Source organism: Neopelma chrysocephalum, unplaced genomic scaffold (assembly GCF_003984885.1).
Source record: "Neopelma chrysocephalum unplaced genomic scaffold, ASM398488v2 Primary Assembly neopelma1_96778, whole genome shotgun sequence".
Classification (NCBI taxonomy): Eukaryota; Metazoa; Chordata; class Aves; order Passeriformes; family Pipridae; genus Neopelma; species Neopelma chrysocephalum.
The window spans coordinates 156,646-183,308 of NW_020925422.1; the positions used below are offsets into that span (position 1 = coordinate 156,646).

General features: G+C 39.9%; 1 protein-coding gene across 3 annotated transcripts in view; it reads right to left on the minus strand.

Annotated features, from left to right (window-relative positions):
- Positions 1–26,098, minus strand: part of HSD17B4 (hydroxysteroid 17-beta dehydrogenase 4) — a 63,204-nt gene extending 37,106 nt beyond the window's left edge. The window contains exons 1-14 of one of the 3 annotated variants that reach the window (XM_027709425.1): positions 26,004–26,098; positions 23,116–23,169; positions 18,851–18,958; positions 18,428–18,487; positions 17,403–17,424; positions 17,251–17,297; positions 16,495–16,579; positions 14,611–14,798; positions 10,584–10,675; positions 9,994–10,018; positions 8,277–8,405; positions 1,421–1,527; positions 502–735; positions 20–71 (exon numbers count right to left, since the gene is read on the minus strand). In XM_027709425.1, the coding sequence (XP_027565226.1) occupies positions 20–71; positions 502–735; positions 1,421–1,527; positions 8,277–8,405; positions 9,994–10,018; positions 10,584–10,675; positions 14,611–14,798; positions 16,495–16,579; positions 17,251–17,297; positions 17,403–17,424; positions 18,428–18,487; positions 18,851–18,958; positions 23,116–23,169; positions 26,004–26,064 (1,264 nt within the window). In that variant the 5' untranslated portion in view covers positions 26,065–26,098. Of the gene's footprint in view, positions 1–19; positions 72–501; positions 736–1,420; positions 1,528–8,276; positions 8,406–9,993; positions 10,019–10,583; positions 10,676–14,610; positions 14,799–16,494; positions 16,580–17,250; positions 17,298–17,402; positions 17,425–18,427; positions 18,488–18,850; positions 18,959–23,115; positions 23,170–23,408; positions 23,534–26,003 lie in introns of those variants that run through there. The other 2 variants (XM_027709427.1, XM_027709426.1) reach the window with 2 other exon arrangements.
- Positions 26,099–26,663: the final 565 nt, after the last annotated feature.

Genomic DNA, 26,663 nt, shown 5'->3' on the forward strand with positions numbered 1-26,663 from the left:
GCATCACAAAAGGACTGACCTGAGGTTGGTAACGGTTTATACAGCTCCAGATATTGCTCACCGTGTAGCATCTATGTAAAGAAAGACAGGGCTCTAACATCAATCAATATATTGTTGTCTCCCCCAAGTCAATAAACAGTTATTCCAGAAAGTGTTCAGAGCAAAGAAAATTTAAAAAAAAAAAAGCGCTCTTCTTTGGTTTTTCTAACTTCATCCCCAAAATATTTTCAAAGAAAGTTTTAAACTTTTGTGATTTAATAAAAACATAGTGAACACAAACTAAAATTTAATAGAAAATGGATCATTCGTATTATCTTTGGAAGACACATGTTATTCAAGTGAGGTAAATAAATAATTTCTTAGGAGGTAAGAATAAAAAACGCTGTATTTTTATTTCTAGAACAAAAGGAACATAATAATATTACACAAATAGTACTTTAAGTCACTTTCTATCTAGTTATATGACACACAAACAACATTAGCTACTTAACTCTTCCATACCTTTGCAAGATCAATATTTAGTCCTGGAAGAGAAGGAACACCATCAAACATTGAAGACTGAGCAGGAATTACTCCAAAGCTAGGTAAACAGCAGAACTCTTCACTTCCTTCGAAGAGAAATTTTAGGTGATCAGGATCCTTAGTTGACATTCCCACACCAAGGGCATACAGAATAGGCTCTAAGTGAGTGTATTTATACACGTTGGTAGCCAATTCACGGCCAACAATGCTTGCCTGGAAATTAAAAGTAAGTATAAAATAAAGATTTAAAATAGTTGATATTGAACTTGCACTCTTTCTGTAATTCTCATATCAAACAAACTTTATGTTTGAACATTTTCTTTATAATCACATGTAAACATAAAGTATGACTATTAAATACACCATAAAATATTAATTTGTTACAATACAAGCAACCCAAATGTAATGCATTATGCCTTGCTGAAAGCAATTTACTTCAAGAGTAAGTAGTATAGCTTCATACAACTGCACTCCCAGAAGTGCATAAGACCTTTTTTAAAACAAACCACAAATGAAATAATTAATACCGTAGTAAGACTGAAACGAGGAAAAAGTACCTACAGAGAAGGAGGTACTTCAAAATGACACTGCCCAACAATGTCCAAGCCCTTTCCCTTTTCTGAAAAATATTGTAATTAAAGAGGCTCAAAAGAACTTATAAGCATTTAGATTCTGCATTATCCAGTCTATGCAGCTGTTAAGTTTTCCAGTCATCATTAAGAAAAATAAAGAGTCGGATCTGGAGATGTTTCTTATTCTACTTCCTCACTTCACAGTTTAAAACTCATCTTTCCTTTTGCAGACAGCAAGTGAGAGGAGAAGCTGATCAGCAACACAACATTCTCTGCTCAAGGTTTTCATCTAGCTTTGAATGCATCTGGTAGACAGATGTACTTACCGTGTCAACAGATGAAGAGGCCACTGATCCAGAGCTTGTGGAATTCATAGAAACATTCCCTTGAGACTCTATCTGACTTAGAGCATCACTCAACACACTTATGGACTCTAGAGAAAGGAATTGAAAAAAATACACTTATAAATATCCCTAAATGAGACACTCCAGTTAGACACACAACAAACACACCAGTAAGAGAGATACAGCCTGGTATTTCTCAGTTCATTTTTAAACATGATAAATATATATCTGCAAATCGAGCATTTTACAAGTATCTCTAAAAAAGTTGAGAATAAGTGACTTCTACACCAGTTCCATCAGTTCTGTACACACCAGTCAACCATGACACCTATCTGAAGGTCTTAAGGAGAAGATGAAGAGCACTATATGTTTCAACCTTCTGAGAAGCAAACATCTGAAAATTACTACTGCTTTTCTTATCTTGAAAATTATTTCCAATACAAGTAGCAGGTCTAATCTCCTGGCTGTTACCCTCTTTCCTGAATCAGATAGATAGACAGACAGACAGATAATCAAATAAGTCTGAGACCTCAACAATGACAAGATTACAAGTGAGATAATGCATGGCTGAACTTGGCTTATGGTAAAGGTAGGCCATCAAGAACAGGTTCTTCCTTGAAGCTCAATATGGCTAAAATCAATATTAAATGCTAGAAAGAATCAAATAGAAGGTGAGGAGAACATGCACAGAAAAATAAACATGTGTTTATATCAGAGGAGTGCAAAATCATTTTTGAACTACCTTAACCCAGAGTCACTCCCCTCCACTTCAAAACCCCTGTGCCCATCCTTACTTGCACTGCTACTTGGACTAACACTCTGTTGCTCTATCATGCACTACCCTAAATAGGGTGTAGTGCAAGGTACTTCATGACCTCTTGTAGAATTCTGATTTTCTAAACCATCTCTTGCTTAGTAGTCTCTCTGCCAGAATCATCATTTTTTATTTGTGACCTGAATCTTGTGAAGAAAAAGGAACATCCAAGAAACAAACACATGCTGTCACCTCTCTTGCCAAAGACAAGCCTTCTCTTTGGATGCAAGCTCTGCCACAATATGACACGAGGTTATAACACTTACATAATGTGAAAATGTGCAAAACGGGATTTGTAATGTTTGAGAACCCTTTAAAAGGTAATCCCTTTTATCCCTTTGTTCATTCATTAAATTAATAAAAGAAAGGCTGAGAAATAAGAGAAATACCTGAGCTGCTAGCAGAAGTAACACATTGTTTCTACCTTTTCGGCATGAACCAAATGAAAGTTTCATAGTGCTTCAAAACCTTCACAGGAAAATACAGGTTTGACCTCCAAGTAAACCCAAATGTTTCCTCAACTTGGCATGTTCACAACCTATTTCTATGGAGGAACTAATGATCAGTCTAAGTGGTGAAATCCAAAGATTAACAACATGCATTTTACATGAAATATCATACTAAGACCAACACCATAAAGGTAACCTGTAAATTAATAATGGTGCAGAATGCTACAATCTCCTTTCAAGGAGTCTTTGTTCCAGAATGTATGAAATTACTGGACAATAAAATTGTCCAGTGACCCTGAGCTGGTTAGTTTCTGGCTGAACACTAAGGAGACCACAGAATCATAGAACACTTTGGGTTGGAGGGGACCTTTAAAGGTCAGTTAGCCCAACCCTCCTGCAATGAGCAGGGATACCTTCAACTAAATCAGAACCCTGTCCAACCTGATCTTGAATGTTTCCAGGTTTGGGGCACCCAATACATCTCTGGGCAACCTATGACAGTGTTTTACAGCCCCCATTAAAAAAAACCTTCTTCCTTCTATTTAATCTAAATCAACCCTCTCTTGGTTTAAAGCCATTCCCCCTGCCCTACCACAACAGGCCCTCCAGAAAGTTCTGAGCAACAATAAGGTGTCCCTGAAGCCTTCTCTTGTCCAGGCTGAACAAATCCAACACCCTCAGCCTTTCCTTATAGGAGAGGTGTTTCATTCCTTTGATCATTTTTGTGGTTTTCCTCTGGACTTGCTCCAGCAGGTCTCTGTCTTTACTGTGCTGAGGACTGCAGAGCTGGATATCATACTCCAGGTGGAGAAGAGACCTCCTGGGGCAGAATTGCCTCCCTTGACCTACTGGCCATGCTCCTTTTGAGGCACCTCAGGATACAACTGACTTTCTGGGCTGTGAGTGCATATTGCCAGCTTATGTCCAACTGTTCACCCTCCAGCATCTCCAAGTCCATCCCCAAGCAGGGATGTTTCTGATGCCTTCATCCTGTACTAGTGCTTGTTGCACCAGCCCCAGTGCAGTACCTTGCACCTTGCACTTCATCTTGTAAAAGCTCACGAGGTTCCCAACAGCTCACTCCAAGTTTGTCCAGGTGCCTCTGGATGGAATCCCATCCCTCTGGTGTGTCATCACTCAGTTTGGAGTACCCTCAGCATGTTTGCAGAGGGTGACTCGATCCCTCCATCCTTGTCATTGATGAATATATTAAACAGTACTGTCACTATACAGGTCCCTGAGAGACACCACTTGTTATGATCTCCACATGGACATTGAGCCACTGACCACTACCCTCTGGCTGTAACCACCCAATCAACTCCTCATCCATGGAACAGTTCATCCATCAAATCCATCTCTCTCCAATTTAGAGAGAAGGATGTTGTGGGGGACTGTGGGAAAGGCCTTACAGAACTTCAGACAGATTACATTCCTAGCTCTTCCCTTGTCCACTGATGGAATCACTCCATCAATAGAAGGTCACTAGGTGGATCAGGCAGGACTTGCCCTTGGTAAAGACATGCTGGCTGTCTCAAATCACCTCCCTGTTCTCCATGTTCTTCACAGCCTGACAGGTCAGTAGTTCCCAGGGCCCTCCTTTCTACCTTTTTTTGAAATGTATACATGGTGTTTTCCACTCTTGACGTCAAAGGCCTCATTTTGGTTTTTTTTCAAACCTTGGTCTGCTGTTATATTTGTAATCAGCAACAGCACTTGACCTGCATCATACCAGAACCATTTAGTAACATTTACTGATTTTCAAACATTCAAGAACTCCTGAGTTTATTTCTTTATCTTCATGACAGACATCAACTGTGTGAGATATGTCTGTGGTTCCAGGCCCAAACTTTTTGAGAGGTTTCAGCAAAAACTATATGTTATTCTTTATATTTCAAGGTGGATTTCACCCTTGGATATCAAAGCTACTTTTAAGATGCTGCTCTTTTGGGTTGCCTCAAAATATTTAAGCAAATTATTAGAACACCATCAAATAGAAGGCAGCAAAGCTGGTTTTTTTCTGTCATTGTTGTTGTTTTTTATTTTTTAATAAGGAAGGGAAAAAAAATACTCATTTGTTTTTTCTCCCCCCTCCCTGAATTACTATGTTACATAACTTTTCCAGTTAAGAACTCCAGTGCTGACATATTGCTTTCATCTTCCAGGCACTGGTATAGCAGCATGCAACTGAAATGAGTAGTCAACATATTAATTTGTCATTGCACTTCTGCTGCCTGGCATAAGAAACTGGACTAGTATGGTGTTAGATTTACAGCAATATTTTAGCAGATATGAATCTTTCATGCAGGGTTACACCTTCAAAGAAACAGTAAATTAGATTACTGCATTAAGAGGTACAAACCTTATGATCAAATACATTGTTATAAGCTAACAACGTAATGTGAGACTACCAAAAAAGAAAGATAAAACACTAAAAATCACTGATAAGTGAAGTTTGGACACTGATAAGGATGTCTTTATTTTACATTAATTTTGAGTACTGCAAGTAAAAGATGAAGAGGGAAGCATGGAGTGGGACATGAGTGTTTAGCCAAGTAAACACAAAGGATGTCAGAAATTAATGTTTCAGCAATGACAATTTGTACTTTGTAATACTCCACAAGCTCAGGAAGGTTCTTTTTAAGATCCAAGAAATATATAATTATACCAAGGGGTATAATTTTGGCAGAAAGAAACCCAGTAAGAAACCTTTTAATTAACATAATTATTTTAGTATTGGTATAGGGGTACTTTTTACATTGTTATACTCCCACTGAACTCTAAAACCTTAAATGTCCACCACCCCAGAATGATCTGCTATTATGCAGCAAATGATTAGCAGACTGCAGGAAAAGATTAACCTGCAGAGCAAAGGTTGAAAATAATCACAACAAAGGCTGTCTTGCTCCAAAAGTATTCCTCTCACTTTTCAACTAGGGAACATTGCATATGAACCATATCCCTTAACAAAGGAGGAAACAGCATCAGCGTTTAAACCCTTTCTAAACATGTATGAAGAAAGCTGATATTGAAACTCTTCCTCTTATGGAAATATTTTCTTCATATACACACAAAGTATACACACATATATACACACCTTCTATGTGTTCTACATTAGTTTGCTCCATGCCAGAAATAAGCTTTTGAAATGTGCCAGAAGTCATGTTATTTTCTGTACATTGATAGCTTCTAAGAGAATCAAAAATGCACATGAATCCAAGAGCTGATTACAGACCCCTAAAATATTAGATTTAGCTGAAACTGGCTCACATCTTCACAGTTGAGGAGAAAAATTGAGACAGAGTGCCTCATACAGGTAGCAGACACAATGAACTCTGTTTCCCTACACAACGAAACAAGTAAACATACTAACTGGTGTGATAAATACTATGGAGTGCTGTATAGGGTATACAATCTGCAGGACATGGATGGTTGTCTTCTGCCTATATCACAATACAGTCTGATTCCTTTTCCACAAGAGGAAGAATCAGACAACGACACAAGAGCAAGTAGTACACTGTGGAGGCAAGGAGAAAACACACCGACATGCAGTGCAATCTGCAACTGTGACCTACTGCACTGTGCACCACATATTGACAAGCTTCTGTATCACACTTAATTTGATCTTTCTAATTCCTCTTTTGGTTTTGGTGGGTTTTTTATTAGACATAGTGTTTAGTACATGAATGCTCTTCACAGCATCAAATTACTTAAATCAATGAAATCTTCAGGAAGAGTTTTAACTTGTAGATATTAGGTATTGTAATTTTTAATTTTTAATGCAAGTACTCTCATTAGTTTCCCTCATTTAACAGTCAAATAGCTTCAAGCAAGAAAGTGGAAACTTTGGCAGTAGAAAAAACTTTTAGTAGTACTAAATCAGATAACTTCTTCAGAATTTCCCTCAACCCTTCTGCTGATTCTCACAACAAATAATTGCAAGAGTTTTTATTCAGCCTGGCAGTATCTGTGGCTTGATGTCACTGAAAGGAAAATGCCATATTTTGGCTAAGTTCATAACAAAACAGAAGCTAAGGCATGTAGACGGCATGGAAGACTCATACCAATGTAACTACCTGACTGTAGAAACCTACTATGCTGTACTGTGGGCATATTAACTTCAGAAGTTCAAAATCTTATCCATTTTTTCCTCCTGATAGCATCAAGTGGTAGATGAGGAATATCATACATAATGTTGAAGCAATTTTGAAAAGAAATTCCTACGTACAACTGTTTCTTTGCAACACTTTTCTGCTAGCAAGCCATAAAAATAACACACTACGTGAACAGGTTGCAGAACAGTTCAGAAGCTATAAAGCTGGAATTACGTTGTTATAAATACTATTCCATAGCAGGACAGAGAACATGTATAAACTCACATACATTTGAAAATAGGACATCTGTAAGTCAAAGATCAGTTAGGTGATTTACAACAATGGATGGTTACATTCCATTGACAACATATGAGGGAAAGGACAAAGTGTATCCTATTCTAGTTTTGGTTTAGGCACCTAAAAACATATCCCTAAGGTTTTAACAAAATGTCCTAATGGATATCAGAACCAACACCTTAAACATCTACTGTGTAGCTTAGTATCTTTGAAATTCAACTGATATTGTACATAAGCATGCCTCTTTCCCTCCTACCCCACACACTTAAATGCTGGCAAGGAATAAGGAGAGTAAACAAAGCATTGAAGGAGAAAATCATCTTGGTCACCAGCCAAGTGGGTGACCCAGGAACACAAGGCACAGTAAGAACTTTTTTGCTGTGATGTATCCCATGACTTAACCAGAGAGCTTTTTGGTAGAGAAATGTTCACCAAAAAACAAGATTCCAGGACCAAAAGTAAAACACAATCTCTCTACTACACTGTTACTGCCTGTATGTAGGTGCAATCAATACAACACTATCATTAGTCTGACCGTAATACTTACAATAACACTGATGTTGCTCCTCTCTTAAAAAAAGATAAAATTATGTCTTAATTCTATAGGCAAGAACACAAAAGACTCTTTAGAAAGATTTGACCATACTGACATAGTACATTGTTAATGTTACACACTTACAAAAGAAGGCACTGGTTCTGTAGATTTAGAAGTAAAGTTTCAGCAGATGTCTGAAAGGAAAGCATTCTCTTCTAAGCTTTGCTTACCCAAACTATCCACATAGAATCAAAGAATAGTTTGGGTTGGAAGGGATCTTTAAATGTCAGCTAGGCCAACCCCCTTACAAATCCCCTGAGCAGCGACATCTTCAAGTAAATCATGTTTCTCAGCACCCTGTCTAACTAGACCTTGAATGTTTCCAGAGATGGGGCATCCAACATCTCACTGGACAATGTGTGTCAGTGTTTCACAACCCTCACTGTAAAAAACTTCTCTCTTACAACAAATGTAAATTGACCCTCTTCTAGCTAAATGCATTACCCCTTGTCCTATCTCAACAGGTCCTGCTAAACAGTTTGTCCCTTCTTTCTTATAGGCCCCCTTTAAGTACTGGAAGGCTGCGATAAGGTCTCCCCAGAACATTCTCTTCTCCAGGCTGAACAACCCCAACTCTCGAAGCCTCCTTTACCTTGGATGGTTCTGGGCTTGCTGGCGTTTTCAAAGTCACACACCTTCTCCCATTTATCTCTCACTGCTTCAGGGCTCATTGGCTGATTCCTTCCTCTGACAATAGCACCCAAGGATCGCTCCCAGCGCACTAATGGGAAAAATGAGTCAAAGAGTTCAGTAACAAACAAAGAAACTTTTCAGTTCTTTAGATAACTTTCATCTAGGTCACTACTTTCAAGATTCTGTAACAAGGGAAAGGTTCTAAGTACTCTGATGTAACTCACCAGTACAACTTCAAGCTGGACTAAAAGGGTTCACTGCTTTTAACTAGCATTTAGAAAGAGAATAGCATTGGTTTTAAATTTCATTGAAGCCACAAGAAACTGGCTGCTCTCCAAAAATATTACATCAATTTTAGGACTCTGTCTAGTGAAAACAGGTAGCTAGTATGTATCTACAGACTTTCTCTTCTGACAGGATTTTGACTACTAATTCTTAGGAATCTCCTGAAAGCCATGGAAAACTATAGGGAAAATGTGAAAACCACTTGCTATCTATGAAAGAACATTAATACCAGTAGCCAGCATCTCCAAATGGTCTTTGAAGTTTTATTTCAGTACTGTAACCTGAGAGAAACTGGTAAGGCCAATGTGAAATCAGTTCTGTAAGGATACACACTTCCCGGATTGCAACTACTACCTAACCTGTCATGTTGGTTTTGCTCTTAATTAGCAACAGACAATGAACAAGGCCATAATGATACCTCATTAACTACACGGTTTCATTTCAATAACTTCAACAACAGCCATTATAATGATGAAAAGTGACACTTTCTTTTGATCAGAGAGACTTCCAGCTGTATTGAAACTCAACTCCTTGTGCAGGGCAGCAAGATGTTTTATGCTGCTGTCTTGCTTCTTTTAAGCTGCTTACTTCACTTCTTGGAAAAGCTATTCCAGTGCCACCAGAACATTTACAGTTAGTTAGAAGTGTACGAAATGGTTATCAAGTAAGTAAAAAAAAAGTTTTAAAAGAAGGGGGAATGCATTCTTCAATTAATGGCCCTACTTCAATCCACTGGTGATATTCACGTAGGCTAAGAAGTTAAACCTTTAGTAATGCTGGTATTAGGTTCAACACACTCAGGAAAAAAGTTCAGACATTTCACACAATTCTTTCTTCTCACAAAGTCCTTAGTATTGTCTGTGAGTTTTCTTTACATTCATATTTAAGCTAGTTACTGCAGTTACTCAAGGAAAATACAGCTAGCATAGCTATTGATTATTAAGAAGACTAATTGCCTCAACATGTTTAGAGGTATAAATAAAGGCGGAAAGCAACTAAAAAGCTGTCTGTTTACCAGCATGTGCTACTTTCATATCATAGAAAAACTGAAGTTATCAAGAAAAGGCAGCAATGTATACCAAAAATGGAGATTCTTCTTGACGTCAAATTACATCTGGGATTCAAGAGCTAAGGTTACTTAGGCAGATTTTCAGTCATTATCACTCAGCTCAAAACTATAAAAATGCACACACCTAAGTTACCAATTTCCTCCATGTGAAGTTAAATTTGTGACTTTTACTAAAATAAGCAGTTTCCCCAGAACCCCAGTTTTTGTTAATCTTCTCCCCCTGAAAAAAAAGTCTTGAGCAAAGGTTAACTGCTTAGAAGATCTGCATAGTTTTAATGTCAATTCAAAAAACAGGATCAATCCTGCAACAAAAAGTACTTACGTTTTCCAATCCATCCAGCTCCCACCTGCCAAGAAAAAAGAAAATCATCAGCTTTGCACATGCCACAAAGCAAAGCTTTGGTAGTATAGGGAAACAAAACTATACTCCAGAACAAATACAAATGTAATAAAAATTTCTGAACTACTGCTGGTTGCATTTAACAGCTCAGTTAAGCACCAGAATGTCATCAACATAAAACTCTAAGTACAAAGTAACAGCTTCCATCCAACTTATGAACCAGCAGTTTGATGACAATACCTATAATGAATATCATAATTAAGTAATTTATCCTGCAATTTTTCAAGTTATTTTCTGTATTTGAATGATTTAAAAAACAAGTATCTTTTGAAGTAGTTTCTTTGGTATCTTTTCAACCTTAAAAGAGAATAATAAGAATTGTAACAAGTTGGTGGTATTTTGAGCACACACCATAATTTGACCAGGCTGTTACTGCCTGAAGTACTTGTCAAATACTGCACAACATGGTCAACATTTCTTCCAAAAAGCTTAAGACTAAAAAAACTACTGATTTGGGGGAAAGGGATATAGGGAGGGAAAGAGAGGGAATAAAGGGAAAACTTAAAAATTACCTCAAACAGACTGCCATTCTCTGCACAGCTCTCGTGGCAAAGCCAAACAACTAAGGGAGCAACGTACTCTGGTTTGAAAGCATCTACCAGATCTAGAGCAGATTGGAAAGGAGAATTATAAAATACAAAGAAAGTAGAAATAAAAAAACCTCTACATGTTCACCAAATTATTCTTACTTTAACACCTTCTGATGAACAGCAGAGCCAGAATTTAACCAACAGTGTTTTGTCATGAAAAAAAAGGACAAACAATATGAAACTTTGAAGATCCATTAAATACAAACAACTCGTGAGACACACATATGCTGCCAAACCCCACGACATTGCTTCTCAGAGAGAGGAAAGTCTGTTTAAATGTTGGGAACACCATTACATGCAGACTGCAAAGCCAGAGACCTTCCTAAATTTCCATCTGACAGGCAGCCTGAAACAAGGACAAGCCAGCTAGACATAATCCTGATGGAGATGTACCTGAGCAATTTTCCTTTTAGTCTGCTAGTCAGTTAGAAAGGCAAGGCATTATGAAAATAATTGCACCTGCTGAATGTTCAGGAAACATCTCATCTGTAAATGCTGATTTTTCCAAACGAGAGATAGGGAATATCAGCCCTGCTGAATTTATATAGCAATTGTATTTTGGGATTTCTACCAGCATCTGGCACAATAGAAAACTATTTCAAAATTGAGACGCTGTCATGGAGCAGACTGTGGTTGTCCAGACAGCTCTTTATCACTTATTTTATCCACTGTCTGAATAATAACTTTGTTTAATTTCCAGTTTCAGCTTTTAGAATATTATTCTTTCAACAGCAAGAGATACATAGCTGTTCCTCAATTAAAGGTCATCAAGCATGATGGAGCAGGTAGGAAGAGCTCGCCAAGCCACTCTCCATCATCTACCAACAGTCCTGGCTCACTGGGGAGGTTCCACATGATTGGAAGCTGGCGAATGTAACACCAATCCACAAAAGGGGCTTCAAGAAGGACCCAGGAAACTTCAGGCCTGTCAGTCTGACCTCAGTGCCTGGCAAGGTTATGGAGCAGAATATCCTGAGTGCAATCACACAGCACCTACAGGATGGACAAGGGATCAGACCCAGTCTACACGGATTTAAGAAGGGCAGGCCCTGTTTGACCAACCTGATCTCCTTTTATGATCAGGTGATCCACCTGGTGGATGAGGGGAAGGCTGTGGATGTGGTCTATCTGGACTTCAGCAAAGCCTTTGACACCATCTCCCACAGCATTCTCCTGAAAAAGCTGGCAGCCCACGGCTTGGACAGGGGCACCCTGTGCTGGGTTAGGAACTGGCTGGAGGGCCGGGCCCAGAGAGTGGTGGTGAACGGGGCTGCATCCAGTTGGCGGCCGGTCACTAGTGGTGTCCCCCAGGCATCAGTGTTGGGCCCAGTCCTATTTAATATCTTTATTGATGATTTAGATGAGGGGATTGAGTCCACCATCAGCAAATTTGCAGGTGACACTAAGTTGGGGGGGAGCGTCGATCAGCTGGAAGGCAGGAGGGCTCTGCAGAGGGACCTGCACAGGCTGGAGAGTTGGGTTGATTCCAACAGGATGAGGTTTAACAAGGCCAAGTGCCGGGTCCTCCACTTTGGCCACAACAACCCCATGCAGCGCTACAGGCTGGGCACAGAATGGCTGGAGAGCAGCCAGGCAGAGAGGGACCTGGGAATTTGGATTGACAGGAAGCTGAACATGAGCCAGCAGTGTGCCCAGGTGGCCAAGAAGGCCAATGGCATCCTGGCCTGGATCAGGAACAGTGTGGCCAGCAGGACCAGGGAAGGGATTCTTCCCCTGTACTCAGTGCTGATGAGGCCACACCTGGAGTGCTGTGTCCAGTTCTGGGCCCCTCAGTTTAAGAAGGATATTGAGGTGCTGGAGCAGGTCCAGAGAAGAGCAACGAGGCTGGTGAAGGGACTCGAGCACAAGTCCTATGAGGAGGGGCTGAGGGAGCTGGGGCTGTTAAGCCTGGAGAAGAGGAGGCTCAGGGGAGACTTCATCACTCTCTACAACTCCCTGAAAGGAGGTTGTAGCCAGGTGGGGGTTGGTCTCTTCTCCCAAGCAACCAGCAGTATGACAAGAGGGCATGGTTTTAAGTTGTGCCAGGGGAGGTTTAGGTTGGATATTAGGAAGAAATTCTTTATAGAGAGGGTAATCAGGCGTTGGAATGGGTTGCCCAAGGAAGTGATGGATTCTCTGTCCCTGGAGGTTTTTAAGATGAGACTGGATGTGGCACTTAGTGCCATGGTCTAGCAATCACGGCAGCAGTAGATCAAGGACTGGACTTGATGATCTCAGAGGTCCCTTCCAACCTTGTTGATTCTATGATTCTGTGATTCTATGATTTTCAATTATAGCAAGATTTTCCCAGATGAATAGCTGGGAAAATTTATCATGAGTACTTCTTTAACAGTAAAACAGAAGCAAACAGAAGTTCATTTTCAGAAGTTCCACAAAACCAAAAGAAGCTGAATTCCATTTAATATGGTATGTTGTTAGTGCATAACAAAACCCTTAGGCTTTTCCAAAGTATTCCGCTTTATGCCACACACAATTTAGTCTCAAAAATTAGGCCTAGACTGCTATGGTAGAAGTTTAAAAAAAAGCAAACAAACAAAAACCACACGAAAGATGCAAACTATATTAAGAGTTCTAGCAAGACCACCACCACATAGGCCAAGCTGAACATACGTAAGTGTGGCAATGAAAAATCATATGTGCTTGCAGACAGCTGAAAACAAATAGGAAAGTACTGACTAAGATAACAAGGATAATTTGATATGAGATTTTAAAACATTTTTAAAGTTGTGGAGATGTTCAAATCTTTTAGGAGTATTTGAAAATCTGGACAGGGAGGAAGGGAGTGAGATAACAAATCAATTATCAGAGCTCTAAGTATCTTATAGACAGACCAAAGGATCTCACTTTTCTTAAAATTACTAAGAAAGAAAATAATGAGGTGTTTTTAATAATCCTTTGTAACTTAAATATCTTCAGAAAATTCCAAGTACTGTACCCCATGCTACACTTCAGGAACTCATGGCTGCAAGCTTAATGTATTTGGCTCTTCTGTAAATAGTTGCAATAAATCCCTGAAAACTACAACCTATAGAACTGCTAGATTTCATGACTACCTGGATTATTTAGACCTAAACCAGCATACTTTAATCAAACAAAATCAAGCACTTAAACCATGCATAATGTACAAAATATACTATTCTCCGATTCCTTGTATATCAGTCTGAAAAATGTAATTATTTCCTTGGCTTTGAAATCTGCCTATCATCAGGGAAAAGGAGGGTAGAAGGGAAATGAAATAGGCTAATCTAGAAGACTACCTGAGAGCAATTTCCTTTTACAGCCCCTTTTTTTATCAAATTATTTTTCTTTTTTCTAGTCATTTGCCAAAGTAATTAGTCGGGCTATTTATCCCAAATTTACACTTTACACACAGCTGTCTCCTAAAATGTTCCTTATACTGACTTCCCAATGCAGTGCTCTGTTAAAACCTGTTCAAACATTCTAAGATTAGTAACTGTGCAATACAGAAAAATTAGGTAACTCAGTTCACTATTATGTCCTGCTGCTGATCATGAAACAACTAAGTACACACATGACACATTGTGCAAAAACTCAGTATTTTGCAATCAGACAATACAGTAACAAGTGCAGACACCTTATGCCCATACCTGATTGCACATCTGATGAAACAAACAAGCCTTTCCACTACTGTAGGAGGATCTTGGAAGAGATTATCATTAAAGAGCCTTGTCACATGAAATTGCTTTTGTAAATTAGCAAACTTGCTTCTTATCTTGTGGCAGAAAATAAGAATTCCACACAACAAGCAAAGCAAGTAAGTTGACAGTTCAGAGACAAACAGACAGTGGGAACAATGACTTATCAGAGTGTGAAGTGTGAACAATTTGCATTTTCTGAGAGATAAGAAAATTTACTGTGCTTCAATTCACTGAAAAATATCAGCACAGGTAGACCTTAAATGATTCACCTTGTGGCATGACAGTCTGGGTCAGCCTGGATCCAGCAGTTGGAGCAATTGTGTTGCAGTGGATGTTGTATTTCCGGCCTTCAATTGCAATTGTGTTTGAAAGACCCAAAAGGCCAAGCTTTGCAGCACTGTAGTTTGCCTGACCAAAGTTTCCATATATTCCAGCAGCTGAGGAGGTCATAATTATTCTTAGGGGAGAGGAGAGGAAAAAAATATTAAATTATTTCTTCAACTCATTCGATTCTACACAACAGCATTTTCCAGCTCTGACATTGTAGTCTCCATATTCCACAAAACAAAAGGATGCAAGTAAAAAAACATTATTTTTTGGTTTTGTGCACAAACATGTCTGATGGATAGCAAATATCTGACAAATCCTGAAGCACTGTCAAAGTAGCAGAAAACAAACAAAATCATGAGCCTTTCTGAGTTATACTGCAAAACTAGAAATGACATTTTTTGACAACAGGGTACAGGATAAAAAAAATAATTTCGTGTTCTCACCGCACTTCAAGAGGCATTATTCCTACAACTAACAAATGGTTTCAGCGTTCAGAAGAAAATTACTTTACTGTAAAATTACTTCACTTCAGTATCTCCCTGGTAATACATGAAGATCCATTCTCACAGAATTCACATTCAAAGAATCCTAATGTGCGTTAAACACATGTCAGTAGAAGACAGGAAAGTCTTGCCCTTTGCTGTCCCCACTATTGCTGTGGAGGTGACTGAACTGCTCACGTGAAAGCTCTAAAACCACTGCAGTTCATAGCTGGTTTGAGGCAACAAAACATTGTGCTGCATGTCTTCTCACAGGCATGAATTCAAAAGAAAAGAGCCTACACCTTCAGTTTTAAAAGAAGCCCTATCAGATTCAGTTCAAATCTACTTGCAAACACACTGCATAGCTGGGATCAACATCTATTTAATTTTTATTATCTGCCTCACTGTGAATAATCCAATGTTTTTTAATCTAACTAAAGAGATGTCTTACAAGCACTGGCTCAATACGATCAAGATGAAAGAAAGCTACAAACTGTGTAAAGCAGGCATGTTGTAGATGGCACATGTCTATTAAAAAACTGCAGAAGCACTGACTACCATTGTTATCTGAGCAAATACAGAAGAGGAGCCAAGGGAAGCATTTTCCCAAATGGATGCAACTCCTAGACTTAAGCCATGTGTTCTGCCTGCTGATCTTTCCCCCTGTCCTCCCAGTTCCCTGGATAAGAATAAATGTTACTTAGGTCATGGGATGAGAAAACACCTCACGCAGTTTTCAACACGTGGGTATGGTAAGACTAATAAAATCATATTGGGGCACTTTGACAAGGAAAACCAACAAAATTGAAGAAAATTAAGAAATCTGATTTCACTGCACTCTTTGCGCTAGTACGTACCAAGACAGACTAACAACACTCCCATAACTTCTCAGACAAGTACTTTTTGTCCAAAAGGTTAGAACTAACAAACCAACCATGAAAACCCAACCGCAAACAAAAAAAACCCACGACCTATGAGCAGAACTGCATGTACCAATCATTTGAGTAAAAAGAAGCAGGACCAGAATCCCGTGGATTTACAGTAACATCCAAGTAACAAACACTTCTAACCAGTCTCCATGAAAAGAAATGGTACTTTCACAGTTCTACAGCTCCTGTCTTGAATATTCAGAAAAATACATTTAAATACATGGAAAAAACCCCTTTAAACTTTTGGCTGGGGAGGTGGAGAGGGGGGATCAGAACTGAACAGGCTTAACATTTTAACTGATTTTGCTTCACCTCTGGGACAGTGAAAGAAAAGAGTGCAAAACTCCTTCACTGTCATGCATCAGTCTCTTATTCCCTACTGAAAAAAACAAAACAGAAGACAAATTTTTACCTCCCAAATTTCTGGTTTTTCATGTGATTCCATGCAGCTCGGGTGACAAGGAATGATCCCCTCAAGTGAATTCTATGGATTATATCTAGGAACAAATTAATACCAGTTCAATAATTCCAGGGTTTTTTTCTCCCAACTTGAAATAAACCATGTTTCTTCTTCATGACAAAAAATACACTCTCTTCACACTCTGACACTGGTAATAAAAGACTAGTGCACTCTTTTTTTTTGTTTTGTTATTTAAAAATTCCTGCAAATAGGCAGAATTAGACAAAGACTGACAGCAGACAGACCATCTTTGCAAGAGTCTTCTCCACTGGCCTATCAACACCATCAATACCATCTCACTGAAGGTTTCACCTTTTCTTCTGTCCCTTGGCACATCAGAATGCTTTCCTCTCTAGTTAGTTCTGGGTCTTTTAAGCCCGTATAGTATTCAGGCACTCAGTGCTGGTGCTGGGAATGTGTTCTGCTCACAAAAACTATTGTGTATCATTCACATGGCTTTTTTGTATTCCACTCAGCAACTAGGAGTGGTAAGTAAAGCCTTTCTTCCCCTTTGGAACTACATATACCTACCATGCATTGCAGCACAGATCTGTTTTGCAAGTTAAACACCAGCAGCTTACCTCTAAGCTTTCAGGGCAAAAGGTAAGTGTTCCCTGACTTTTCTTCTTCCTTGCTCCAAAGGGAGGAATGTACTTTTCATCTTTCACACAGAAAGCACATTTTCAAGTCATTTTAAAATCAACTCACCCCAGTCTTCATCACTTATCCGAACAAATGAACGGTCTCTTAGGATCCTAAAAGGCAACATTAGGAAAACAAAACAAACAGAAGATGAACAGTTGTTGAAACAAGAGTGACAGTCCACACTCAAACAGGACAAAACCCTCAGGTATACTCACCCAGCATTGTTTATAACAATATCTGGGGAAAAAAAAACGGAAACCAAGTGAATGCACTTATAAAGTACAAGCTTGTTTCTACTTTTTCTCCCACTTCTAAAAATGTATCTAGACAAGAACACTGCATATATACATCATACTACTATTCTATAGCTCCTTGTCTCTAATAGCGAATCCTACCGTTGGACGGTAATTAAGACACAACACTTCGGGACAGTTAAGTCTCAGCCTGCCAACGGGACAAAGCCTGACAGGGAGCTATAGCTCTGAAGTGCCAGCTACCTGGGAATCCAATACCTGCAGGATGCAGCCACCCTGTACAGTTTGAAGCTTGCTTTGAATGCAGAGTGCTCCTGATTATGCAGTTTGTGCCACCACCTTTGCTGCAGTAAGCCCAAATGATAACCAGAGGAACCACAGAGTCACAAAGCCAATAAAGCAACCTGGATCACAACAATTTTTTGCCAAATATTTAATGAGGTTCCTGTTGGGTTTGATTGTGTGTACTTTAAGCCATCTAGCCCTGAGTTAAAATCATAATTAAACAGTGGCAATCACATGGTAAAAAAGAAAAATTAATTGTTAGGTAAAATACCTCAAGCTTTTTTTTTTTTTTTCATTTCTGTTAAAGCATTTTGACTTTACATAAGCAGGAGAGCTTCCAAAGCATGACAGTTGCTTATGCTAATTTTATGCAGCTTGTTATAACACTTGATGGACTCTGTGCTTTGAGACAGAAACTGTTAACCATTACTGAAGTTCCAAAATTCTGAAGGGCAGGAAAACAAGTATCATATATTAATCCTTAAACTTCTGCTAAAAACACACCAGAAAAAAAAATCAGAAAAGTTGTCCATTCAGATTAAAAGTTGAAAGCCCCTTAAATAGATTTCCCTGACCAAGGGCATCAAGAGTTGGTGAGTATTATTGTTGTCATCCTGTGCTTCATATACTTGTTGTCAATTGCACTGTTTATAATGGCTTTGCCTTGCAAACAAGTTTCGATATGAATTAAGCAACTGTACCTATCCTCCCAAAAGCTTCAAGGGCTGTCTTCACAAGCTTTTCACCATCTTCCACCGAATCTGTAAGAAAAAGGTACAAATTTTCAAATAAAATTAACTGAATATATGGCACTTCCAAGATATTAACAACTAACTCCATGGAGCTAAGAAAAATCAATTGTGTACAATCCCAATACAAACTAAATTCAAATTCAGCCACTATTTGCATGTGTCCTACAGCAAATCCCACACAGTAAGTCTAAAAGGCACGACATTTGCCATTGCAAGAAAAACATGCAGCAAAGCAAGTAAGAATCATCCATCTCCAACCCACATCATATTACATCTATTTAATTTATGTTACTGGCAAGCTAGCAGTAATCCTTTACTAAGCAGTGTCAACTTTTCATTAAGGCATTATACTTGTCTGGAGAAATAACATACCATAATTGGGTACTGCTTTCCCTCCTTTTGCTCTGATTTCGTTGACAACTTTGTCAGCAGCTGAGGAGCTCTTGCCATATCCCTTGAAATCACCTCCAAGATCATTCACTACGCATGACAAAGAAATGAATTTTTCATTGTTAAAACTCAAGACTTCATGCTCTGTCCTTACCTCATTATCATGCCAGAAGTTATAAGGAGTATTAATAAAGCCTGCTGTACCTGGATATTACTGAAAATCTCAGACGACTAGAGAAGAATAGTAGGACATACGATTATTTTTTTAAAAACTAGTGTAACATACATTATCTCTTTTTTTTTAATAACATGGAAAGCAGAACATCTTTCTTCCCACTGCTGCACCACACATTCATCTTGCCTGCCCGGCCCAGGTTACCTGTGTAATTGTGTTGTAGTTCAGAGATTAATATCTAGAATACATACCAATTCTGGTCTTTTGTCACACTGCTCTAACTATCGCATGAACTGTAAGCGAAACTGGGAAGACTTTGTTCCTGTTTAATAGAGTAGCTAAATTGTTACTAGTCAGCTTCACTATAGAAGAGATCAAGCAGTCTGAACAAAGCAAGAAGTGCCTGCTCTGGATCTTCAGATCCTGCTCCTGTGGGATAAGAGGGCCACCTGACACACAGAGATGCTTTGTTTCCAGGCTGTTCTCAGTACTGGGACACACGTCATTAATGGTGGTAGTCGTAATGTACCATCACCACTCGTTGCTGCACTGCTGCTGTATTTGCACTTCTCACCGACTCACAGAATTCGGCAGGGGGCAAAAACACTCCCCAAACCCCCAAACATTACATTTGAACAAAGAATTTCAAAAAATTTTAAGAAGTATGTTTAAACGGGTGCAAAATGAAATTGTAAGAAAGCCAGAATTGACTGAATTTACATGCAAAAATGGTATTTTGCTAAACGGTCTTTCGCTATGGCAAACTCCAACTTTGTGCCTTCTAACTTCCTAGAAGTCTTCAAGAAGCCAGACACAGTGAAATCCACAAAATATGCAAGATATTCTTGCTAATTTTGATGGCAAACAGCAATTGCAAGTCTGCTGTACCATCACAAAATGAAATAAATCCATTTTTTGCCTTTTTTTTTTTTAACTCTCCATATAAGCAGGAATATAGCTTGCAGGACACATGACAAAATCATTCTTTATTAGCCAGACAAAGAAAGTCTCGTATGAAATCCTGTGTTCATCTTTGTCTGCAGCACAAGAGAAATGTAGAAACACTGCAGAAAATTTATGAGCAAATGAAAATGCCAAAGCCCAGAAGAAGTGAGCATGTAGAGGGGAGGGACACGACGACAAAAAAACCCAACCAATTAATAACAAACCAAACCCAAAACACACCTAGCCTGAAGTAGGAAGAATTAAGGCAGAACACCACGCTATGCTCAAGTACAATAACAGATTGATGCAAAAAAGAAAGGAGACAGAATCTCCCAGCTAAATAGATCAATATCTATAACAGTCCAAACATGCAGCTAGCACAATTCAGGTGAGGCATTAGGGAAAATTTCCAAGCGTAGTGAAGCTTTAGGATAGGCAACACAGACAGGCTGCTCAGTTTGCAACATAACAAGCCTTTAACGTGGTATTAAAGGAAAGCGAGTCAGGAACAGCACTAGAATTTCTAATTTCTCCTGGGAAATAAGAGCGGACAATTTTGTGGTAAACATTTACACAAAACATTCAGTCTTGTTAAGACATTAAAACCTAAAATAAAACTTATATGTGTTTACCCTTCACTCCATTAGCAGTTTGCTGACAAAAACTTAATTAAATATTTCAGAAAATTTTCAGAGGCAGCAAAGTACCTTCGGCTGAGTGCAGGTACCAACAGAGTTGAAGCAAAAATGAGTATGAAAGAAAGAACTAAGCTATTCTACATTTTTGAAATAGACCAATAACAGTATTTTAAGCTCAAGCTTTCCATCATGTAATTTCTGGTTGAAAACATCCAGTAGAAAAGAGCTGGAGACCACAGCAGCTGTGACCACAGCTGTGGTTATAGCCTGAATCTCAGAGAAGAATTCCTCTAAGGTTATGAGTGTGTTACCAGCAGAGCAGCAGAAGCAAATCTGAAGTGTGAAAGAGTTGGTGCTGAGGACCTGACATCTACAGTTCATATTTTTTTTGCAAAACAAGCCAGTTCATTTCTTGCTGTATTCTGGTGTCACAAATCTAACACACATATGGAACACTGCAGATGTGCTGCTAAGTTGTGTCTTCCAGTCTGTTTTTTAAAGGAACTCCATTCATGCAATCCAATATCATTCCACAATGATACAAAAATACAAATAAGATACATATCAGGGGAGATGCTTCAAAAGCATTACTCTAAACTAAACTAAAACAGCAACACAGAAGAGCTTTCAGATAGACTGGACGAAACCACAGGTCGGGGCATAACGCAGATTGCAAGACAAAAGCAAAGCATCCCTTCCTCCCTCTTTCAACTTTTTCTGATGAGAGGCATGAAAGAGACAAAGTGTGACAAAAAAAGGTGGCAGCAGGCAGCCTTTGGGTGATGAGAAAAGGAGTTTTTCCACCTGGGTTGCTCTTGTCAGTCTAACCACACCAACAGCAAGTCACTCAGAGATGAGATGTGGGACTGGGCAGATAAGCTGCCGTGTTCTCCCAAGGTATTTAATCACTGTTCTTACAACATACCTTCATTTCCAGAACTTAGAACATGGAACTTGTTTAAAGAGACATGGCATGAGTCTCTCAACTGCTTGAGTTTAACAAAATCACATTTATACAAGTAACTTCTCAACTCTATGAAGTCAGAATCATAAGAAAACAAGAGACAAATACAAGCATGTAGAGGTAATTGCAAAGCTACACTGTGAGAAGAGGTGAAGTGCAGTGCAGTTTCTAAAAGGAAACAAGAAGTTGCCCTTACAGTCAATTCTTAACTTACTGATATAGCTATTATGCAATAAGGCCAAGAGATATAGGATTATTAGCTGTGGTAAGGCAATACAATACATTTTCTTTCAGATCCTTCTGGTTCATCAGAACACCACTAGCTACACAGAGTCAATCAAAACATTTGGGCTGCTTTAGTGACATAATTTTTGTTAAATGAGAACTCAAGGTGAAGTACTCACATCTCTAGTAAATAAGACAAGTATCAAAGATGGTAACTACCACAAAAAAAAAAATTACCTAGATTTTTTTAAAGTTGTCTATGCACATATATTGATATATACACATATATGATATTAAACCAATGAAGTAAAACCAAACAATTTTTATGAAATTTTGTAAACAAAAATTGCAATTTTCATTAGAAAACTAAACACTAGTCAGCAAGTCCTTGTCCATAATCTCTTTAAACATTTAACCTTGAACTTATCAACAATACCTGTACAAATTCATTCACAAGCAGCCAAATCATAAAATCATAGAATCATTTAGGTTGGAAAGGTATTTTAAGATCAAGTCCAGCCATTAACCTAAAATGCCAAGTTCAGCACTAAACCCTGTCCTTAAGTGCCACATCCACGCATCCTTTAAATACGTCCAGGGGTGGTCACTCGACCACTTCCCTGGACAGCCTGTTCCAGTGCCTGACAACCCTTTCAGTGAATAACTTTTTTTAACAGCCAAACTAAAAATGGCAATGCCGACTGCCAGCAAGTGCCCAAGAATATAACTTTACCTTCAGAATCACCATGTGATGCAGCATTTTTCACAACTAAACATGCCCTGAGAAGGTTCAAGCAAGGGACTACAAACCCACCAGAAATCCTTTTACTGAGAGCTATTTGGCATTGTCACTGGGACCAGATGGCTCTTCTGTCCCATGAGCTGCAGAAAGAAACAATGCTACTGATACTGAGTTACAGTCCAGTAAATTCTTTCTTGGGAGAAGATACTATAACAACTTCACCTACTCAAATGGTCATATTGGAAGACTCTAAGCAATAGTCACCTAAGACAACACACTCTGGCCACAAATCATGGTACAGACTGGTATGCATAGGTGAAAGTCAAATCTGGGAAATGATCTGACTCAAACTGGCTTTCCAGCAAAGATAAGCCCATGGAGAAACTTGGGCAGCTTGTTTCATAAGAAAGTAAGGCTTAGAAGCAAAAGTTAAACAGCAAAAGATAAGATAGAAAACCATTAAATAACAAAGGTTAAAAGGCCATGGACAGTTGAATGCAAGCTATGTGAAAAGGCAAAGGTTATTGTCTAGATCACATTAGCTAGCATAAAACTTACCAACTACTGAAGCTCCTCTTTCAGCAAAAGCCAGAGCATAGGCTCTGCCCAAACCTAGGTTAAAAAAAAAAAAGTTAAAAACAAGTGTTTTCTGGATTACAATTCAGACAAAAGCTAAACAAAAATTAATTGCATCAAGAAAAATGCACCAATTCGACACAAACACCTTCAAGATTCAAAGTAAAACATTATTTCCCCTGGGAGTTCAAAGCTTCCCATAAGTACAAAACTTGGAAGTATACAAACAGGTAAATTGTAGACAAAACCTCCAGTCAAAAGAAAAAAAAACAAACCATGCTTACTCCTTGTTACTGCATTCAACAGAACCATCTGGGAAAGCTGCTGTCGAGTTTGTGCTTGTGACAGAAAAATACATTTGAAAGAAAGAATGTTTAATGTCCTGATTTAACAGTGAAGAAGGAGTGGATGTTTCAAGTTAATTAATTACGCTCTAAGTGAATAAGATACTTCCCTGGTTAAAGTTAGGATTTGAAAAAGAAACTGAACAAAATTTAACTGTGATTCAAGATGTATTGACAAAATCAATGTATGCAAAGGAATGCCTAATACCTCAATTAACCAGACACATACACAGTTTGCCTATGGTAACAGAAGACTGTCAATTCTGTATTACATACAAAACAAGGGTCTTGCACCTTTACTCTGGCCTAGATTCTAGTTGTGATAGACGTTAGTTATTTGTTACAATACATCATTTCTAGATTATATCTGTACCAGTCGAACTTATTGAGATCAATGACACTGATCCTTTTCTTATTAGTTTCAAAAGAAAAAGAGATTTGAATGATCAAGTGATGATCAGTCAGAAAAAAGTTTATCAGAGTGCAAATAGTGTCTACTTGGCCCCAGAACATTCAAAGCCAGTTCTAAAAAGAAGAAATGGGGGGAAAAAATCAGAACTGTTTAGACTGTTTTGAAACACACTAATCTCACACCAACAAATCGAAAATTCCTTTAAGACTCTCTTGAGCCTCTGCAGTGGAGAGTAACACATGCGAGGTGCATATACTTCCACTGCCTCATGCAACCCAGTTCCAAGAAAACTTTTTTTGTTGTTTTGAAAAGTCACAGAACTGAGAAGTGAACAAAACCCAGACCATGTTATATGTGCTGGCATTCTCAGTTGATCAGCAAGGACTGAATGTTTAAGAATCAAAACTAATTTAAAAAAAAACAAAAAGGTTGAATTGCATAAACAATGACAATGCTGCATGACAGGCAGGAACAGTAATTCACAAGGGATTTGCCCAACGTGAAAAGAAACTACTGTATTTTAGATGCCTGTGTATGTGAAAACAGGCTTCACTTTAAAATAAATTAGTGCTCCAGATGTTTACATAAATTCCCAGCTCTGATCTGTGCACCATCATCCAATCCAAAAATGAGTGTTGAAAAATAATGCTAATAGCACTAAAGTCTAACTACAGTGTTGTGAACTAAATAAAAGCAAAACAAAAACTAATCTGAACTTAATAGGGTTTCCCTAAATTTAAATAAACACCTATTAAAAAGCTATTATGAAATAAAACATACAAGATGAGTTTTTTCTGTTAAAAAACAACTTTCAAGCAGTCTAATACTAGAAGTACAAGGGTAACCACACCCACACTTATGACAAGCAATTTTTACTCAATGCAGTGCTTTTCAGAAGCTTTGTTATTATCAGAGTGGCTTTGTTTTGCTATTATCAAAGGTCTTAACCTGTTTTTTCAGTGAGACTTGCTATACAGGGAGAAGCACATAATTACAGGTCTGGTAAAAGTGTGAAAACACCATAAACATCTGGCCTGAATTATGCTCACGCTAGACACTTTCAGGTGCATGGACTGCTCAGTGCTTTCCACATCATCATCTTCACATCACCTAAATAGGCCCCCAAAATGACAACTCTGGCTATGTGCAGCTCCACAAAATGAGAGCAAAACTTTGCTGGGGGAAGGGTGGAACCTTCTTAGAGGATCGTAGAATAAGCTCCTTTACCAGCTCATCACAAACATAAACTTTGCCTCTCGCCCAGCGGATATACCGACAGTTCGTATATTTGCTCAAGTCTCACAGCAGACAAAGGTCAAGCATGCGTGCAGAGGAAGAAGAAAAAATAATAGTAAAAGGGGAAAAAATAAACAACAAAACCCCAAACAAACAGCCCCACACCACAACAACAAATAAAAAACATTTCGCTGGCAAAACCAAGCATTCTACTGCAAATCCACTTCCCTGGAGAGGCCAGGCCTGTAGACCACCAACAGCGCAGGCCCGCCCTGCCGGTGACAGAGGGCTCTCCCCACCCTATCCCCTCTCTCCCGCCCTCTCCCACGTGCCTCCAGGCCGGCTCCCTGGAGCAACGAGGGCAGGGAAGGCACAACAGGTGGGCGGCTGTTTCCGCAGCACCGCTGGCACCCGCAAAGCCCCGCTGCAACAGCGCAGAGCCAAACCACGCGGGGCACGCCGCCAGTCACCGGGGCCAAGGCACAACTGGAAGGGACCAGGATACGAGGACATCTATGACCGACGGGGCGCTGCTCCCCCCGTGTGTTTAAAGAGCAGAAATCACGCGTTCGGGCGCAGCACCGACGCGACAAGTTTCGGCGGTGCCGGGGCTCGGCTCGAACCGAGGGCAGCAGGAGCCACGGCGGTGATCCCTGTGCAGCCTTGGCACGGCCGGGATTGGCGCTTACAGCGCCTCGCCCGCAGCCCCGCTTCTCTTTTCTAAGGGAAACAACCCGCCTGTCCCCGGCCAAGCCCGACCGGCCGCCCCGGGGGCACCTGCGAGAGCCGCGGGCAGAGCTGGCTGCGCGGAGCCCGCAACGCTGGCCCCCCCCGGACAGCCCCTCCCGCGGGTGCGGGACCCCCGGGCCGCCGCTCACCTCCTCCGGCGCCAGTCACCAGCACCACCCGCCCGTCGAAGCGCAACCCCGCCGCCGCCATCGCTCCGCTGCCCCGGCCCGACTGCTCTGCCAGCCCCGCCTACGGTCGGGACGAGGCGAGACACGGAGGGGAGGGACCGCGCGTGCGTCGGCATCCACTGCCCGCTGGGAAGTGTAGTGTGGGACGGAGGGAAAGGGAGGGAGAGCAGGGGAGGGAGAGCGCGGCCGCGGTGCGTGGGCGGTGGTGCCCGGTCCAAGCCCCGCCCGGTCCTGCTTTCTCACGGCGCTTGTGAAAGGCGGGGAAAGATCCCGCCGGTCCTGCTCCTCCCTCAGGCACATCCACGTGTGTCTGAAGGTGCCACAGCCAGGCCGGGTGGATTGCAAGACACTGGTGCCCTGGTGTAAGACATCACGCCTCCGTTTAGAGTTAATCTATAGTTACTTCTTGTATGTGAATCTTACGGTTTGTGTTGTGTAACTATTTTTTGCTCTATTTACTATTTCCCAATCCAAATCACTGTCTGTGGGAACTCTCTGTATCGAACCATTAGTGTGAAATACGCCGCCCTTTCCCGCCCCATATTTTGGCAGTCCGTGTGCGGGAGGAGGTGCTGGGTGTGGCTGTCCGGGTGTCCCCCGTGAGGAGAGGCCCGGGCTGCC